This window comes from Panthera onca, chromosome B1, assembly GCF_046562875.1.
Source record: "Panthera onca isolate mPanOnc1 chromosome B1, mPanOnc1 haplotype 2, whole genome shotgun sequence".
NCBI lineage: Eukaryota > Metazoa > Chordata > Mammalia > Carnivora > Felidae > Panthera > Panthera onca.
This window is the reverse complement of record NC_138342.1, coordinates 57,412,588-57,432,569: the sequence shown is the minus strand read 5'-3', so window position 1 is coordinate 57,432,569 and position 19,982 is coordinate 57,412,588. Positions and strand designations below refer to the sequence as shown.

Genomic DNA, 19,982 nt, shown 5'->3' with positions numbered 1-19,982 from the left:
AGAACCATGTAATTACATTTTTTTAAAAAACAGACATTTTTATTATAAAATGTACTATAAGCTACTATCCACCCTTCATAGTAACTGTGCATAACAATATATTTGCAATAAAGTTTCCTACTTTTCCTTTTGTCTTGGTACTTGACATGTTATAGGAAAATTTATTTCAGAAGTTAGATTTTTAAATGCTTGCAATTACAAAACTGTTGTAACCTTGCAGGAAGAGTTTCTTAGGTAAAGTTTATTTATTCCAAGGTTGGAAGAGAAAGAAGATGAAGAAGATGAAGAAGATGAAGAAGAAGGAGGAGGAGAAAGTACACTCAGTTGAATGTACTTTGAGTGACTGCCAACCAAACAGTATCTCTCTCGTTTATTGAAGAAAAGAGAAGGCCCACTGGGACTCACTGAATTTTGCAACTTTCCAATCATATGATTAAATGTAATTAAGAAAAGACAAGACCTCTAACTTACATGCATGCCAATTTAACAGTGGAAAATAGATGTGACCTTTGCCCTAGAATATAATCCAACTATATAAGACTATTAAAATAATAAATTTCTTGCTAACTAATAAGTGCCTCATTACACCAAAGAAGCCAAGGCTAGTGTGTATCTGGGATAAATTATGTTTTTAAGGAGACCTCTTAAATTTCTAGATCAACTGTGAAAGTTACTGCAAAACAGTGTATGTAACTACAATTACATAGATGATTATATTCCTTTTCCTTCAGCCTTCTTGTTACAGAAGAAATAAACTTGTTCTGAAATGGAATGTTCCAAAGTAATCCAGTAGAGAAAAGACAGAGAAGTCAGTATATACTGGGAAGAGAGCAGTCTCTCTCCACACCCACATGGTAAGTGCACATATCTATGCTTGATGGCCATGCCCTATAATCAGGTTTTCCAAAGATAGACTGGGTCAGTATGCCAAGTAGAAACACAAATGGGTGTTCATTTGTGCTGTCCCACTGGAAGTAAAACATCAATACCCTTTTCCTCTGTTGGCTGGCTTTCTTGTTGAAACTTGTGATGGCTTTCCTTTTTACCCAGGTTTGGCAGCAAAAACTGAATCACACTGGGAGACTGGTCTTTAACATATATTCTCATAACAGTGAAGTCCAACATTACCCATATGAATATTCCCTGAAGGAAAACTGAAAGCCAATAACCATTTTTGCAGAGACGTCATTGTCTCAAAGAAATAAAGAATGTGAGGGGTGCCTGGGTGGCTCAGTTGGTTAAGCATCCAGCTTTGGCTCAGGTCATGATCTCACATTTGTGAGTTCAAACCCTATGTCGGGCTCTCTGCTGTTAGTGCAGAGCTTGCTTTAGATCCTCTGTCTCCCTCTCTCTCTGATCCTTCCCCTCCTGCTCCCCCTCGAAAACATGTTTGTTCTCTCTCTCTCTCTCTCTCTCTCTCTCTCTCTCTCTCTCTCTCACACACACACACACACACACACACACAAATAAATATTTAAAAGAAAGAAAGAACTTGGGGTGGTAGGAGATAGCAGTAGCTCTTCTTCCTGGCTTTGGGCCAACACCAAAGCTAGACCATGGCTTATTATTTTGCCAGTTTGTATCATGAACCTATTAGCTTATGCCTAGCCACCTTGAAAGTCTTAATAATGAGCATAGGCTTCTTCACTAATACCAAATAATCCATTCTAATTACTGCCATATTACTAAAGGTCAGTACTCGAATGACCTAACACTCAGGAATACACGAATACCCTTCAAAAAAGAGTATTCTCTGCATTCCACTGGTCATATACAATTTCTCAGGTCTAATCATTCTATCCTTTGCACAGTCTTCATTTGTGCTCTATGTTAGAAGAACCAGTAAAAATTCAAAGTTTTAATTTTTAAGAAAGGGAAAAGTAGGGGAAAGATGTTAAAAAAAAAAAAAAAAGAGGGTGGAAGAGTTGGCTGTGCTTCAAACTTCATATAAAGAAAGACTTCCCTTGTGGCTACTGTGCCTTCCAGAAGTTAAATTGGGATAATTTTCCTACTACTGAAACCATTCTCATTATTTTCTGAGACACAGAGCTTAACCTGAACTTCCTGACTAATATTGAATATGCTGTAGTGCTGGGAATCCATATAGGATATTTTTGGTCAAATCCAATCATTAGCCAACTAAAAAGTATAGAGCATTACAAAGGATAGTATTGTGTTTTCTGAGTGTATGGGCTCACAGTAGAAACTGCATTAAGCTAGAGAAGTCTAGTGGGTTAGTTCTCTATGGAATAAAATAAGTCTATGAATTGGGGTCTCCACAGAAGGCAAAGATCTCAATTTTATAAGTCAGCCAGAAAAATATTCATAGAACATTTTCACATATAAAATGAATCCCTTCTAAATACTAAACTTTTATTAGTCTGAGACATTTGAGAGCTTTTAATGGAGGAAAATCTCCTATCACATCTGGAAACTGGACATCATAAATGGTGGTCAGAAATTACTGCAAAAACATTCTGAAGCAGAGAATGTTCCAAGAACTAAAGATTACTAAAAATCTGAATCATTTCTGGAGGTACAATCACCTTCCAGCCTCCCAACAGGATCTGGGTGGAGCGGACTACTAAGAATCAAGGTACTATTTCTCCATTCCTTCATTCTGTTAGAACATATTTCTTGACTATGGATAGTATCCCAGGTAGTTGTAGACTAGAAATATAGTGGTGAACAAAAAAAACAAAAAATTCCTGCCCTCGTGGAACTTTAATTTTATTGGGAAGAGAAAATAATAAGATATGCAATATGCTAAATGGTGGTAAGTGCCAAGGACAAAATAACAGAGGATGGAGGTTATGGAGTGTTGGGGGAAGGTTTCAACTTTAGATGGGGTAGCCACTGAGATGATATTTGAATAAATACCTGAAGGAGGAGGGGAAATGAGCCATGTAGATAACTGGGGTTGCAGCAAGGTGAGCACTTCAGACAGAGAGAACAGCAAGTGTGATGTCCCTGACACAGGAACATGACTGGACAGTGAGTGAACAGGGGAGAGAAGCAGGAGATGAGGTCAAAGATATCATTGTGGATTGTTCATGAGGGAGATAAGGCCAGGTGCAAAGAGATGGACTAATTAGGAAGCATGTGCAGTAATCTAGATGAGAAATGATGGTGGCTGGGACCTGGGTTGTGGCAGTGCTGAATGTGAGATGTGGTGAGATTCTGAGTATCTCGATATCTTTGAGGGTAAAATTAATAGGAGTTGCCAACGGATCAAGTAAGGGGTGTAGAGAAAGACAGAAGGAAAACTCCAATGTTTCTGGCTTGAGTAACTAGAAGAATGGAGTTGTTCACTGCAGTGCAAAACTCTGTAGGAGAAGCAGATCTGAGGCAGGAAGATTAGCAGCTCAATATTAGACATGATATTTTGAGAAGGGGATTAGCCATCCAATTATTTGTTTTCAGTCATATAAGGAAAGAATCTGGGCTAGAGAACTTAAGGCAGATGGCATCAGCATATTGATGAATTAGTTTGAAACTTCAAACATAGGTCCTCTTCTGAGTTTTATCAATGGTGTGCTAGGTACCTTGGGTCTGTCATCAGACAGCTGTTCATCAGTCAGAAAGAGATGACATCAAAGAACTCCAACTTTGGTCAAGTAATATTTCTAAGAAAGTATTATATTTAGCACAGTTGTTTCTAAAGGCAATCGGTTCTCAACTAATCACACTTAAAAAAATATGACTGAGCACCTATTATGGTGCCAGGCACAGTGAGGCACTAGGAATACAGTAGTGAAAGACAGACATGGTGGTCCCTGCTTTCAGATGAATTGGTGTAATGAAGAAGACAAAATGAAAACAATAATATCATATCTACATTTAATTAACCAATAGTGAGGCGTCTGGGTGGCTCAGTCAGTTAAGCATCTGACTTCGGCTCAGGTCATGATTTCACAGCTTGTTGGTTAGAGCCCCACGTTGGGCTGTGCTGACAGCTCAGAGCCTGGAGCCTGCTTCGGATTCTGTGTCTCCCTTGCTCTCTCTGCCCCTCCTCCATTCGCGCTCTGTGTGTGTGTCTCTCAAAAATAAACATTAAAAAAAATGTAAAGAAGTTATAGAGTGTAGACTAGAGTGAGTCTATTTCTTCCTGGAAAGCACCCCCCTCCCACCAACAACACATGGTGTACTCCCACCACACATTCTCTCCAGCAGTACAGTCTCTCCTGGATTGATGACATCACCCAAAAATGACACCTGTGTTGTCAAGGAAATAAGTCCTTAAAGATGGTAAAGTATTCAAAATTATGTGAATCTTTAAGAATCTTAAATGAAAGTACAATGTCCGTTTCACTCAACGTTGAATTACCTACACAGTGAACTGTTACCTCCTCCTTTCTGAGACCAGAGGTCACATAAAATAGAGCCTGTCTTTGACTGAAAGAAAAAGCAGAAAGCTACACCTGAAGTCTACTCTATGATAGGTACTCACACAGGAATTTCAAGATGAGAATAAGAATAACAGTAGCTCTTCTGGTCACAACTGACTATACCAGTATACACACAGGGATGGAATTATAGAGCTATGAGATATGCATGAAGTTAGAGAGGTGCAACGCAGTATCACCCTCAGTTGATAGAACAGGGCACTCAAGCTCGGGAAGACTCCATGAGTACATGACTGGCCCAAAGCTAAGTAGCCCATTAGCACCAAAGCTAAGATTAGACCAAAATCTCCCCAACACTTAATTCAGGCTGCGCCAGTACAATTCTTACTATGGTTTTTTTTTTCTCCTAGAAAGAAGGAAAAGAAAAAATTAAATGGAGATACTAGTAAAAGGTTCCAATTTGAAGGCCTTCTTTTGGAGGATGTTTTATGAACCCAAGGTGTACTTTATGTAGGACTTTTAATACCCAGGTTATAGGTACTGAGAGAAAGGAATGAGAGAGAGTTACTGTATCATGGAAAGAGGTCCTGAAAAACCAAGAATGAAGAGCTTCAACAGGGAGCGTAAGAGGTGGAGAAGTAGAAATGTGCTACAGGCAGTTTTTTAATAAGGAGAAAATATTAACAGAAGAGTGCAAACAAGCACACTTGCTTTAAGTGTCTGTATGTTAGAAAGACAGTTATCCAGCAAATGGAAAATAACATATTTAAGATGAGGTCTCTTTCCTTAATGCTACTAGGAGGGCCAGGAGCAAAATGTAATGATTTTTTTTTTCTGAGCACAGTTTAAATTATGGAAGATAAGAGATTATCCATGGATTCTACTCTACTTTTTTTTTTCTACTGAATTTTTTTTAAAGCAGATTGTTTCCACATGGATAAACTACCTAGAAATTCTTGGTGAGAAATAAAAGCTTCTCTACCATTATCAAATGAATTAATTTATAAAGCTTTTCTACTATTAAAAATCCTAAATGGCTGAAGACATTCAAAAGTACTTTACAACAGGAGCGCCTGGGTGGCTCAGTCGGTTAAGCGTCCGACTTTGGCTCAGGTCATGATCTCACAGTTTGTGAGTTCAAGCCCTGTGTCGGGCTCTGTGCTGACAGCTCAGAGCCTGGAGCCTGCTTCAGATTCGGTGTCTCCTCTCTCTACCCAACTTGTGCTCTGTCTCTCTATGTCTCTCAAAAAATAAATGTAAAAAATTTTTTTAAAAAGTACAACAGAAATAATAATAAATCCATAAACCTACAGAGCACAAGTCTCAGTAACTAAACAAAAATTACCAAAAAAATCCAATGAACTTGATGAACACTTGATTACAAATGATATGATGCATGAAGCTTTTAAGACATGCCCCAGAAATAAGGTGCCTGGCTGGCTCAGTCAGAAGAGCATGGGACTCTAGATCTTGGGGTCATGAGTTCTAGCCCCATATTGGGTGCAGACCCCAGAAAATAAATGTTCTTCCTTTAACACCCAAAAGAACCTCATCCAGTAAAGGAAAGACTATTGGGTTAGTGGTTCTTTATATCTCATCAACTTTTACTGATCGTAGATGATAAAAAATATATTTCTTTCTGGTTCTAGAATGACCTAACAAGAACCAGAACAGCAGACATAAATCTCTTTTCCATCTACATCTGTTGAAGACTTTCACTTATTTTGCTTTTTTTTAAACCCAAAGCCATGATAATGATTTGACTTGCCTCACTTCTGATTATACTGAACACACTTGAGACTCTTCAGTAAGATACAGTGACCTATGTGTGAGCTTCTTTTGCTCACTTCTTTTTTCCCAGTACTTCATGAGTGCCTGACATATACTATGCATTCAAAAAAACACGGGCTGAAGTTAACTGATTTGAATTAAATTACAGACTATAAAAGGCGTGTCTTAACAATATTTTTCTTGTGAAAGTGAAATATATTGAATCTCCATGTGACTATGACAGTGAGAGACCAATAACTACATTATATCTAAGTTTTTATATTATATAATTGCTGTATATCCTAGAATTACAGCGTGGAGTATATAACGGAGTCTACATCCAGAAAGAAAGTAAAGCTCTATTATCATGAGACAAATGAAGCCTTAGATGTATCGGTAGTGCTTAACAATTTACAAAGTATTTCCATATGTATACACGCATATAGACATGTATATAAATATCCATGCTATAATTAGACAAATATTAAGTAGTATTACACTTACATATATTATCTATCTTATATTGCGTTCATATATATTATATGTAGTAGATCATTTTATTGATGATGAAATCAAAGTTCTGAGAAACTGCGTACTCGGCAGCTAACAGGTGAGAAATCTGAAATTGAACTCAGGTCTCTAAACTTCCAATTCAAGTGAACGTTCTACTTGGCTTTTTGTTGGATACTTAAAAGATAATATATTTTCACTTGGAATAATGGCAAGTTTGTGGATAAACAGTCATTGTCTTTGCACCCTCCCTCCTAACTGGGAATGGACAAAAAAATCAGACATGATTTCACAAGATACCCTGGCATGTGGAGACTGTGGACACATATCTCTAGCCTATCATGTTAGGGTGCTTGAGTTTATCTAAGACATTTTACTATTAAACAGCATACGAATGGAGGTTTACTTCTAATTCCTTATAAAGGTTAAAACTGTTACAACACGAATCAATGAAACAATGTTCCAGCAGTGAAATAAAGGGTGTCCTGCATCCACATCAATACAAAAGAGAATTAAAAGAATCCTTTCATTCCTTAACCCAGCCAACATGATGCTCATCAGTTATTCAAAGTGTGAAGGAGAGAGAAAGATGCTCACGGACAACAATCTTGCCCTGCATTTGATTCCCCAGGTCAGCAGTGCACAGCCAGCCATGCCTCACCTCGCTGTCTCCTTCCACTCCATCTCCTGCCCATCCACGGCCAGCAGCTCATCCAGTTCGGTGAAGAGTTGAGGGGGTGCGGGGCTGTCATCCTCCTCACCCAAGATGAATCGGATACGTTCTGCAGCAGGAGAGACTGCGGAAGTGAAAATACTGCGGTTAAACACTGGCTGGACAACCCTGAGGAAAGTGTAGCTTCGAGCTCTTCCTCTGTCCCCAAGGCTATTGGACTTCCCAGCCATGTTTTCCGTGGACATCCTCCTTGCTGGGCCTCCCTTATCCCCAACCTAAAGACAGAAAGAACTCAAAGCCCTTCTCTGTTCCTTCAGTCCTAAGCTGTATCTCAGCTCGCCACCGCTCTCCAGGACAGGGCTCCGGTTCTGTGTGGAGTGTCACAAAGAACCTTTAGCCCTCAGATGAGCTGAGGTCCAACCACATGACCTTCCCTCCTTCCCCACTTATGACCCATCCAAAATTAGTAGACAGAAACCAGCCTGAGCCAATCACTTCTTCTACAGCAATGGGAGGGGGCAACAGAGCACTCCAATCCTGAGTTACCCCAGGCCCTTGCCTCCCACCCACCCGCCCTCTGTCCAATGCCTAAAGCTCATGCCCTCACAGGATCCTCGCTGCCCGTAACTTGCTAAGTGCAAAGTTGATGAGGGAATATTTAACAAGATGGGGCCTCTTCTTTACATAATGGCAGTACCCAAAAATGTTTAGTCACACTTCAATACACTTGAAAAACAAGCCCAAGTAAACTATTGTACACCTGAGGAAAAAAACCTTTCTGACACACTCAAGCACATAATTGAATGCCCTACTAGCTCCTTTTGACCCTATCTCCTGAAAATCTTGTAACAAAAAATTAACTAGAACTTCCCTCAGGTTGTGGTTAATTTTCCCTTTTTTTTTTTTTTAAGGAAAACATCTGAAAACTGATGGCCATATTACAAAACTAAGGCACAGAGATACTCTTTAAAATCCCTGGGTAAAGCCAAGAATGGTATATCCATGTGAATGTAGTCCAGGTACACAGATACATATGTGTGTATGCACACACACACACACACACACACGATTGCAGAAATATATGTACTCAATAAAAAAAGAAAATTCTTACCATCTGAAAACTACTATAATAGGACAGGATGCAATGCCACAGATCAAAAAATACTACAAATAAACTCATGAAAAATATTCAACCTAACTAGTCATCAAAACTAATTATTAAAATAATGAGGTGTCTGGGTGGCTCAGTCAGTTAAGCATCCAATTCTTGATTTTGGTTCAGGTCATGATTTCACGGTCGTGATCAAGCCCCACATCGGGCTCCACGCTGTCAGTACAGAGCCTGCTTGGGATTCTCTCTCTCTCCCTCTCTCTCTCTGCCCCTCCCCTGCATGCTCTCTCTCTCAAAATAGAATAGAATAGAATAGAATAGAATAGAATAGAATAGAATAGAATAGAACAGAATAGAATACATGTTTTACCTATGAAAATGGCAAATATTTTCAAAAATGATCATCCCAATGTTGCCAGAGATTTAGAACATGTACACCAGCACCTCTCAGTTTATGTCACTGGTAGAAGCCTAAATGGGAATATCTCTCTCAAGGGAAATTTAAAAGGATATGAAAATGTTTTAAAAGTATATATATCATGTGAGCCAGTAATGCTACCACTAAAAAGACATTCATTCCAAGTAATAGTTGTTATCTCAAAGACTGAGGTATCCACTGCAACATTGTTGATAACTGTGAAAAATAAAAGCCTAAATGTCCAAAAAGGATTGGTTAAATAAACTGTATTACAACTATCCAATAAATTACCATGTAGTTATAAAACATGAAGTCAAGATTATTTTTTGACATATATACAAGATTAAATGAAAAATAAAACTGCAAAATCATGCAAATAAAGTGATTCCACTTTAGTAAAGAAAAAAATACACACATATCCACAAAATAAAGTCTGGAGTTGAGAGAGCCCTCACTCTGCATGGTTCCAGTGTGTGTGAATTCCAGGCGCCACCATTTAGTTAAAGAACACCAGTCCCCCAATAATACAGTTCAAATTTCAGTTATCATAGTGTATTAACTGTGAGTAATTGCACAAAGGACGAATTTCACTGCAAGCTCTTCAGTCCATAAGTTACTATGTAAATAACATATATACATCATGATCAGTGACCAATCATAATGCTTTTTGCAAAGTCTGTCAGTGATTGGTCACTGGCCATCTGGTACCCAGTTCATATACAGGCAGCAAAGTGTGTATCTGCATTGCCTTCCTATCTTTCAATGATAAATTCATATAATATAAATAACCAAAAGAGGGAAGTAGCCAAAAGAGATGAAAGTCGAGTACAGACAAAAAGTGATATGGTAGAAATGAAATCTGTGTCAAATGTAAAAGGCGTTACAGAAGACAGAACGCTGCTCATGGGGAGGTTGACAATGCCGCCAATCGCCATGTGAGAGAATCTAGACACACAGTCAAAAGGCGCACAGCGCAGCACACAAACTTCACAATGTAAATAACGAAAGTGGCTGAACCAAAACAATAAAGATGTCCCAGAGGAAGTGATGCTAGCAAAACAGAAAACAAACAAAAAACCCACACACATTAAAAAAAAAAAAACTCACATTAAAGGAACTCTCAGAGACATTTCTTGACATGGAAAGCAAAAAGGAGAAAATGTTGAAAGCGGATCCAAACTTAGAGAGGAGTATGCAATTTGGTTGGGAACAGAAAAGATGCTTGCTTCATATCATACGTTGTACAATGGGACGAAGGCAAGTCTATTCAAACTACTTCTGAGAAGATTTTAAGAAGAAACAAAACACTTTAATCTCAATGCTTCTGATGATTTAGAGTGTGCTAAATATTAGTTTTACTATTTTTTTTTCATTTTCCTGTATCTTTATAACAAACAGCAAGAAAGATTTCAATGACACGGCAAAATTTTTTAAAGGTCAAAGAAAAATAGTAGCTTTTCTCATTGATTATTAGGATTGTTTTGCATTAACTTCAGCTTGAATAGTCATATTTATGGCCTCGCACTACCACGCAAAGCAAGGACGGCCTATATATACAACTTTTAAATGTTATACAGTTTATTTCTAGGGCTTCTATTTTCTTCCTTTCACTTTTCTATCTGTTCTGCAGTGTGCACAATTCATTCATGCATTCATTCAGCAGTATTTATGGAGTACTGTCTTTGCTCTAAATAGGCTTAGTTTCAGGCTCTGAAGATAAAGGAAAAAACTTGACAAGATCCTTGTTCTTATCAAGTTTACATCTCTAGAAAGGGATGCAAACATTAACTAATTAATTGTTCAGTGAATAATTAATTGCTTAAATGAATGAATAAATTAGTACATAAACCAAAAAAAATATATCTGCAGACTGTTCTGTGTTTGCGGAACATTCAAATAAGATAATTGAATATATATTAATATAAGATACAATATATTTAATTTCAGTAATTAGAGAAAAAATGACTGTGAAATTTCTTAACATCTCTGTGAGAAACAAAAAATAAAAGTTCCAGAACTTTTACGCAAAAAGACTTGCAATGCCTTTCCAACCAAGAAATGGAAAGTGTAATCATTCTAGAGAATCATGGAAGTCATGAAAGAAATGATGGGGGTGGGTAAGAAATGATGAGTACAATTTGGAATCTGTCTAAGACTTCAGACTACTAAAAATGTGGTTATACAATAGTGGTTCTGAAACAGACAATCAGAGATTTGATGGACTTTTCATCAACGTTCAACATCAAAGATTGCCGAGGTAGAACTAGCTTTTGGAAAGGAAAAATTGTACATTTAGAGGATCAATTTTTTTGTTCATTTCTAAAAACGTGATGTTAGTCCCCACCTCTAACAGAGAAGAATAAATCTTTCTCCTCATTAGAAAAGAGACTCTACCTGCAGAGCCACAGCACATATCTCTGCTCAGCTCTGATCCAAGGAGCAGTACTCTGAGATCCAGGATCCTCAAATGAGGAAAGCACAACTCACTGCTTATCAGACAGACTTAGCTGTGGCTTCCACACACTGGAATGGAAGAAGGCTGTGACATTACTACCAGTTCGCACTCTCTGGGTCTCATGTGTAACTTGTCTCATGTACTAAGCACAGCTTCTGAACGACCAGTATAACAATCCCCTTTGGGATAAAATTCCAAAATCTTGTGTCATAAACTCGCTTGATACTCCAGTAAGTTTCTTTCCTCAGTTGCTCCCCTAAGGTTCCCCAGAAATTAGAAGAGGCCACAGCAATTGTACTGCGAATACAGACCTGTGGGAAGGGCATGCTCTGTAGCCAGCAAATACCCTTCCCCATTTCTAACATCATTCTGAACATAAAGATATGCAGAATGAGAGTCTCCCTAATGAAGGATGTCAGGAATTCATTTTTTCCCCGTAACTTTTTTTTTTTTAACGTTTATTTATTTTTGAGACAGAGAGAGATAGAGCATGAACAGGGGAGGGGCAGAGAGAGAGAGAGAGGGAGACACAGAATCGGAAGCAGGCTCCAGGCTCTGAGCCATCAGCCCAGAGCCCGACGCGGGGCTCGAACTCACGGACTCACAGACCGTGAGATTGTGACCTGAGCTGAAGTTGGACGCTCAACCGACTGAGCCACCCAGGCGCCCCTCCCCATAACTTTTAATCAAATAGGGAAATGAGCTAAATAGAAGACATAGCATTGAGATTAAGCATATAGACTCTGGAACCAAACTACCTAGGTTTGGATCCAAACTCTGCTACTTTTATGCTGTATGACCTGAGACAAGTTAATTACCCTTTCTGTGTCTCAAGTTCCCCACCTGAAAAACAGGATGGTGATGATCATTATAGAGGCTAAAATACAAGGTTTAAATTAGTTTAAAAATTGCCAGCCCTTACCAGCAAAACCTGACTAGCTTCTAAGAAAGAAAGTACTCACAGATATTGGCCCTAAGAGCCCCTATATGTTGAAAATATATAAGGTAGGAAAGAAAAAGGCCAAAAGTTCTGCACATGTTACTTCAGTGAATTTAGTAGCTTTGGTAATGAGAACATAAAGGTGTACCTTTCTGGGAAACAGCCAATAAAAGAACAGGGGAAAATAAACCTTTTTAGTCTCACTTTAATACGGGAGGGGAGAAAACATCAGAAAACCAACCTGCATTACAGATGAATAGATTATGATTCTAAGTAATAACTAACCTAGTTTCATCACAAAAGAGAACCTGGAGAAAAATGAAAGAGAGTGACAGGGAGACAGGAAATAAGGGAGAGAAAGAAAAACTGTCAAATTAATCCAATCACCTTTGTCAGAACAGAAGGCCTGTAGATCAAAGCCAAGTTAATGCCTCTAATCTGCCTTGATTTTTTTTTTTCTTCTTTTTTTATTCTGCCCTCTGGTTAGAATGTGTTTTGGATTTTTTTTTTCAAAAAAAACCAAAAATACCCACTCCCACCGCCAGCACCCACAGCACACATCACGTACACATCATCACAACCAAATGATTGCTGAGCCTGAACTTGGCCTCAGAGCAGCCACTGTCTATCAATCAAAGATGATGTATGAGAGGACACTTCACCCTGCCTGGCTAAACAGTCAACTCTCAGTTTGCCTTTCATGTCACTTTGGGTCCAATCTGTGTGTCCAACCAGTCTCCTACAACACCCCAGAAGTGTCTGGTGACAGAAGAACATACCTGCTCAGTTTTGCACCAAGCTCAGCCAGGAGTCCCAGTGTCACAAGCAAGCTCAGAGGTGTTTATTGCTACTGTCACAGTTCATCTGCTAACCTGTGTCCCAGAAGATGGGCAACGGCAAGAACAGAAACCTACCCTGGCCCCGTTCAGGAATGAATTTAAGAATTTCCGGAGAAGGACCACAACCTCAGCAGAAGGTAAACAGAATTTTGTGATTATGGGTAGGAAGACATGACTCTCTCTTCCCTAGAAGAGCTGACCTTTAAAGGACAGAATTAATCCAGTTCTAAGTAGAGAACTCAAGGAACCTTCACAAGGAGCTCATTTTCTAGCCAAAAGTCTGGATGATGACTTAAAACGTATTAAGCAATCAGAATTAACAAAGAAGTGGACGTGGTTTGGACAGTGGGAGGCAGTTCTGCTTATAAGGAAACTATGAACAAGCCAGGCCATCCTAGACTAGCTGTAACAAGAATCATGCAGGAATTTGAAAGCAACACATTTTTTCCATAAATTGATTTGGAGAAATGTAAACTTCTCCCAGAATACCCAGGTGTTCTTTCTGGTGTCCAGGAGGAAAAAAGTGTTATGTATAAATTTGAAGTGTATAAAGATAACAATTAATGTGAATGTGTTTTCTGATTTACTTCAAGTTGCTCCCTCTCCCCTCTAATTATATATTTTAATATTAGGAAAAAAAGACTTTGGTTGACTTTAGAACAATGGGTAATTATTTCTTTTTTTCCCCTTAATCTTTTTTAATTTGTTTATTTTTTAATTTACATCCAAGTCAGTTAGCATACAGTGCAACAATGATTTCAGGAGTAGATTCCTTAGTGCCCCTTACCCATTTAGCCCATCCCCCCTCCCACAACCCCTCCAGCAACCCTCTGTTTGTTCTCCATATTTTAGAGTCTCATGTTTTGTCCCCCTCCCTGTCTTTACATTACTTTTGCTTCCCTTCCCCTATGTTCATCTGTTTTGTATCTTAAAGTCCTCATATGAGTGAAGTCATATGATATTTGCCTTTCTCTGACTAATTTCGCTTAGCATAATACCCTCTCTTTCCATCCATGTAATTACAAATGGCAAGATTTCATTCTTTTTGATTGCCGAGTAACACTCCATTATATATATACACAACATCATCTTTAACTGGATAATTATTTCTAAGCAATGTGTTTTATTTATTAATCTTAATCTTAACTAGACTATAATTAAGATTAATCTTAACTAGATTATGCCAAATACCATTTGTGGAACTTTTTTCATTATCAGTCTGAATACTCATCAAGGATGAGCACCTGCCTAGGGGTAGCACATCTACCAAGACACCAAAGTGGGAGAATCCCCAGATAGCATGGGTTGAAACCACGACCTTTAAAGATAGGAGCAAGACAGATCTGTGAAAAAGTCTAAAATAAATTATACATAGAAGAGCTAGAACTCAGATATTAACAGAAAATTAGATCAAAGTAGGGACATGAATTACTCTATGTATATCACACTTCTGAAAAAAAGTTCTGTTCGCTCAAATAGGAAATCAGTGAGTTGAGAACTCCAGTATAATCCATATGGATAGTGAAGAAGCAGGTAGGAGACCATCCTTTGAAGGTTAAAAGATAAGGTCTGAGATATCTAAAAACTCTGTTTCTGATCTTGGGTGAGATTCCATGAGACACTGCAATACAGAACAGGCTTCTCTTCACAAAAAAAGAATAATAACAGACATATGGCTAAAATTAAAAATTCAAAGGCATAATGAAGTGAAAATGGATAATGCTAGCAACCAAAATTAGTAATTAGAAACTAAACTTCACAAAATTATCAAATTAAAATTAAAACATGTTTTATCCATCATGTTAGCAAAGACTTTAATTGTTAGATACCCAAAGAAATAGCCTTTTCTTCCTTGTAAACTTACATAAACTTTTTAGAGTGTAAGTTAGCAATATCAATTAAAAATCAAAATATTCTGGGTTTGGAGCCAGAGCTTCTGCTTCTAGAAATTAATCTTGAACAAAGAGATGGACCCAAGAGTATTTGTGGCACCATTTTTTTTTTTTTAGCTTGGAAGCAGCCCAGCTGTTGATCAGTAAAGAAACAATGGAAGGAAGGAAGGAAGGAAGGAAGGAAGGAAGGAAGGAAGGAAGAAAAGAATATACCTGCTCATCTTCAGATCTTTTTTTTCATTTTTCCTGCCTATTTATAGTCTTTTCTCTCCTCTCTATCTAACTCTGACTCAATTTCCAAGGCCCAGCTGAAAATTCTATCTTTTCTAATAACTTACATTAACCATTCACAGAAACATGAATCTCTCCTTTATTCAAACCATAACAACACTTTGCCTGAATTATCATTTGGGCACCAACAAATATATATCCTGGCCATTATTACCAAACTTTTGTTGATGTGACCTCTCTCAAAACTAATCACCAAGCTCCTGGAAGACAGAGTTTTGTCTATGTACTTTCCTTAAAGACCAACACAGTTCCACGTACTTAATCATCACTTGAAATATTAATGAGTTAGATATGGATGAATAAACCCTGGACATTTTCAAGTACATGAAGACGTAACCATCTGCAAAAGGAAGCCTCCATTAAGAGCTCTGACATGGAAAATACCTCAGTTTTAGAAGCTGTCCTTCTTCTACCCTCCCCTTAATCCATCTTTGCAGTAGCTTGCACAGGGACCAAAATACAGTCACCGTTTCCTACTGAGTAAGCTGCAAATAAAAGAATGAACACTTCGACCAAGCTATTTTCCTCTGGTAGATGTAATCTCTTCCTACCCTGAGGGACCACAACATTTAATCTGCACTTCTATTAAGATATTTACTATCCACCACTTTGTGTGTTATCCATTGCTGTACTTGGTCTTTGCACCTCTACCAAGCCAACCACCTGCTTCTTCACTCACCTAAGCTATTCTTGGTGCCCACCTTGTGCACAGTCAAGTTATACAAAAAAAAAAAAAAAGAGAGAGAGAGAGAGAGAGAGAGAGAGAGAGAGAATGGATATATGAATAAGAAAATGAATGGAAGAATAAACAATATATATTCTGCCCCAGTTTCTGACAAAAAAAAAAAAACACTTTCTTTCTTTGCTCCTTTCCTCTGCTTCCCTGAGGCTTAGCAATAATTAAAATATAGTTTTACATTCTCATTTGATAACTTAATATTTATTAATTTTTAGTGTATGAGACACTACGTTATTTGTTCAGAGTATACAAAATATTTTTGAGATAAGGTCCCTAACCTTGGGGAACGATGGGGAAAATGCTATCATTAAGAATGTAATATGCAGGGGCCCCTGGGTGGCTCAGTCAGTTAAGCGTCTGACTTCGGCTCAGGTCACGATCTCATGGTCCGTGAGTTCGAGCCTCACGTCGGGCTCTGTGCTGACAGCTCAGAGCCTGGAGCCTGCTTCGGATTCTGTGTCTCCCTCTCTCTCTCTGCTCCTCCCCCGTTCATGGTCTGTCTCTCTCTGTCTCAAAAATAAGTAAACATTTAAAAAAATTAAAAAAATTAAAAAAAAAAAAGAATGTAATATGCAGTTACTAACATTTTTGAATGGTTAAATTGTACCAGGCACTGTGTTAAGTGTCCTTCAGTTATTATCTCTTTTATTTTATACAAAAATATGAATTATCTGCTGTTATCAGTATCTTGTATTACTCATATTACAGGCAGGGAAACTGAGTATTTAAGAGACTAAGGGACTTCCCCAAGATCACACAACTAGTAAGTGATATAACCTCAACCCTGCCTGTGTTATTTCCAAGCCCACTTTTTAGCCACTATTCTCTAAAAGATGATCTCATTTTTTTAAAAAAGTGCTACATGAACAGTACAGATAGTAAATATACTGAATTTCAGAAGAGGCAGAAATCATAATGGCATATGAAATAGTCCTAAAGTAAATTAACTGAACATTTGGTTCATTATCCACCAAAAGGCAGTTTGTGAATGTGCCCTTTTGTTTTTGGTCTGGAAAACATCCCACTGTGGCCACCCTACAGGCTACCAAAAAAAATTTTTTTAATAGAAATAATGATGATAATGAACAATTCATACTGAGCATGACAAGTTTACATGCAAATTCCCTTCTGCGGGTTAAATGAAGACCTATTGATTTTGTATTTTCTCCTTGGCAAAATTCACCATCTGGTAAAGTCTTAGCTCTCAAACCAAAGTAATAAAAAGAAATTAATTTTTATCTCTTTGAGTTATCAATGTGCTATCACCAACTGGCTTACATAATTATCATATTATATTTCTGTCCATTCAGAGTTAAAAGTTTGTAGGTCAACACCACGCTGCTAAAACTTCCACAATTTATCTAATTATTAGATCATAGTAATAATCTAAAAATACACTTAAATGTATATATAAAATTCTCAAACTTCAATTTCACATCCCTAACTGTAAGAACTGAGAAATCGCTAACTAAAGCTACATATATAAATAAATCTTTAAAATACACACATGCATTGTAGTGGCTATCGGTTACTTTTGCCCATTCAGTACCCCTAATCTCTTTTTCTGATAACAGCATCCCACTTGCCTTTGAAAAACCATTTTTATACTTAGAAGTTCAATGAGGATGAATCACTCCCTGTGACCCAGGTCTGGAGAATGAGAATGTCACAAATCTTAGCCACAGCAATTAATTTTTGACTGGACACTTTACCTAATCCAGGACAATCAGAGTAAATAAGTGGCAGCCTTTTGTTGGAATTTCCAGGAAATAAATTTTCACTTTATGCTAAGGTGCCTATAACGGCAATAAACACTTTGAGTGGGGATGACCATCTTGCAACTCTAAGGGAAGAGTCTGCCTGAGAATAAAATAAACATGGAAGAACTCAGAACCAAGGCAGAGACAGGTTACTGGTGCCATTATTTAAGCACCTAGATTCAGCCATGCCTAAAGACAGGTACTTTTCAATCTTACAGGACAACTCCCTTTTACCTTAGAGTAATCTAAGACCATTTTTTTTGGTCACTTGCAACCAAAAGTGTCCTGATATATATGTCTGTGATTCCATTTTAACAGGTCAGAGTGGAACTAATTCATATAAGCCATCCACATATTAGCATCTTCAAATTAATTGCATTGAAGAACCTGTTTTTATAGAATCCAGGTTTTCTTGGAGTGATCTATACAAGGCATCTAGACTTTCTCCATGCCTTCACATACCTCCACCCCAATAAATCCAGAAAATGACTATTGATTTACATGCTGGCAGGCTCTAGACAGGTAAATTAGATGGTTACTTTTTCTGTTTCAAATTAGCTAAGAAATTGAAACAGCCAAATAGCATTTATTGAGATGAATAATTTTTTTAAATACTTAGGTATCCATGTATTAATAAACTCCCACACATGAAAAACTGTCAATTATCACAATTATCCTTAATGTGCCATGACATTATTATTCAGCTATAGAAAGTCAATGGTGCGAGGAGCCTGGATTTCAGAACGCTACCAAACTATGTGATTTAGAAGCAGAGTAAGTTCCATTTCAGCTAGCAAAAGGCGATTAAGAACTAGAGTTTGCTGAGACATTTTTGGAAAACAGCTGTGTCCTTAGCCTTTCTTTTTCAAAATATTGAGAAAAATAACTTACCTAGAGTTTACATTACAAAATGTTATCACGACCCAAGTCATAAATATAAGATACCCAAAATTCTTTAGGACAAAAAGGTGGTAGCCCATACATCCCCCAACTTATCCTGTCTTCCTCCTTTATAATTTCTGCCAACAGAGTGGGTTGGAAAAAATGAGAACTAGGCTCCCTGTCAGTAGTGTTAAATGTAGTGCTAAGCCATTTACAAAGAATTAGTCTCAGTGATGGTCTTAGCAGTCAAATAAATTTTATGTATGAAATTCCAGACTTTTTGGTCTGCCAAGTCTTTTATTAATTATTCCAATTATATTAATTATATTATTAATATTATTTCAATATTTCAAGAATCTCTACCAGAAAAACATAAAATTCAAATCAGTCATTTTGGGGTTTTGGCAGCCTCAAAAGTGACCTAAACCAAGTAACTGTTATGGACCGAATTGTGTCCCCCAAAATTTATGGACTGAAATCCTAACCCCCATTATGATAGAATTTGGAAATGGGGCTTTGGGAGGTAACTAGGTTTAGAGGAGGTTATGAGGGTGGAGCCCTCATGATGGGATTAGTGCTCTTATACGAAGAGATACCAGAGACCTTGCTTCCTTTTTCTACCCTGTGAGGACACAGTGATAAGGCTGCCACCCACAAGCCAGGTACTTCATCAGGGAACCAAATCACCTAGCACCTTGATCTTGTACTTTCAGCCTCTAGAAGTGTGAGAAATAAGTTCCTATTGTTTAAGCCATCCAGTCTGTGGCATTTTATTATGGCAGCTGTCATGGATTAATATAATAACTAAACTAACTAATGGTGAAACTCAACTTTTTGACTTGTTTCTGGGTGTTTCTTTCCACAATATCTTTTCCACAATATCATTTTCCTTATTTCATTTAAGCCAAGTTTGCATGGTATTCATGAGCCTTTTGGGGGAAGACAGGCTCAGAGAAACCAATTTCATTGACTCTGCCCCAGCTGCATATTACAAGAATGCATGCCCACTAATAAATCCACCTGCCAAGTATTTGTTGGGTCTGCAAGGGATATTTCACACATACTACTTTTGGCTCCCGCCCCACCGTTGATGTCCTCTGTCTGCAAAAGCACCTGGAAAGGTACCACATTAAAGACACTGTCGCCAGGGCACCAGTGTGGCAATGTCAATACCCTGCCAAGGAATTCAGTTCCCAAAGTCCCCCAGGATGTGATCCCTGAGGCACCAAAGCAACACAGTGGTTAAAAAAAAAAAAAAAGGCAGGTGACCAAGAACTCTAGATGAAATACCATGACAGACAAGACGATAAGGATTTGGTAAGTCAGTACAGAGTTCAGGATGTTGTTCTGCCCCTG

General features: G+C 37.9%; 1 protein-coding gene and 1 pseudogene across 5 annotated transcripts in view; one reads left to right on the top strand and one right to left on the bottom strand.

The window, feature by feature from the left end:
* SLC4A4 (solute carrier family 4 member 4) overlaps positions 1-19,982 on the bottom strand; it is a 360,563-nt gene that overhangs the window by 213,838 nt on the left and 126,743 nt on the right. For all 5 annotated transcript variants that reach the window (XM_060654905.3, XM_078446043.2, XM_078446044.2 and 2 more), the window contains exon 4: positions 7,288-7,423. In XM_060654905.3, coding sequence (XP_060510888.1) covers positions 7,288-7,423 — 136 coding nt within the window. The remainder of the gene's footprint in view (positions 1-7,287; positions 7,424-19,982) is intronic.
* LOC132692831 (dihydrofolate reductase pseudogene) lies at positions 13,110-13,626 on the top strand (annotated as a pseudogene).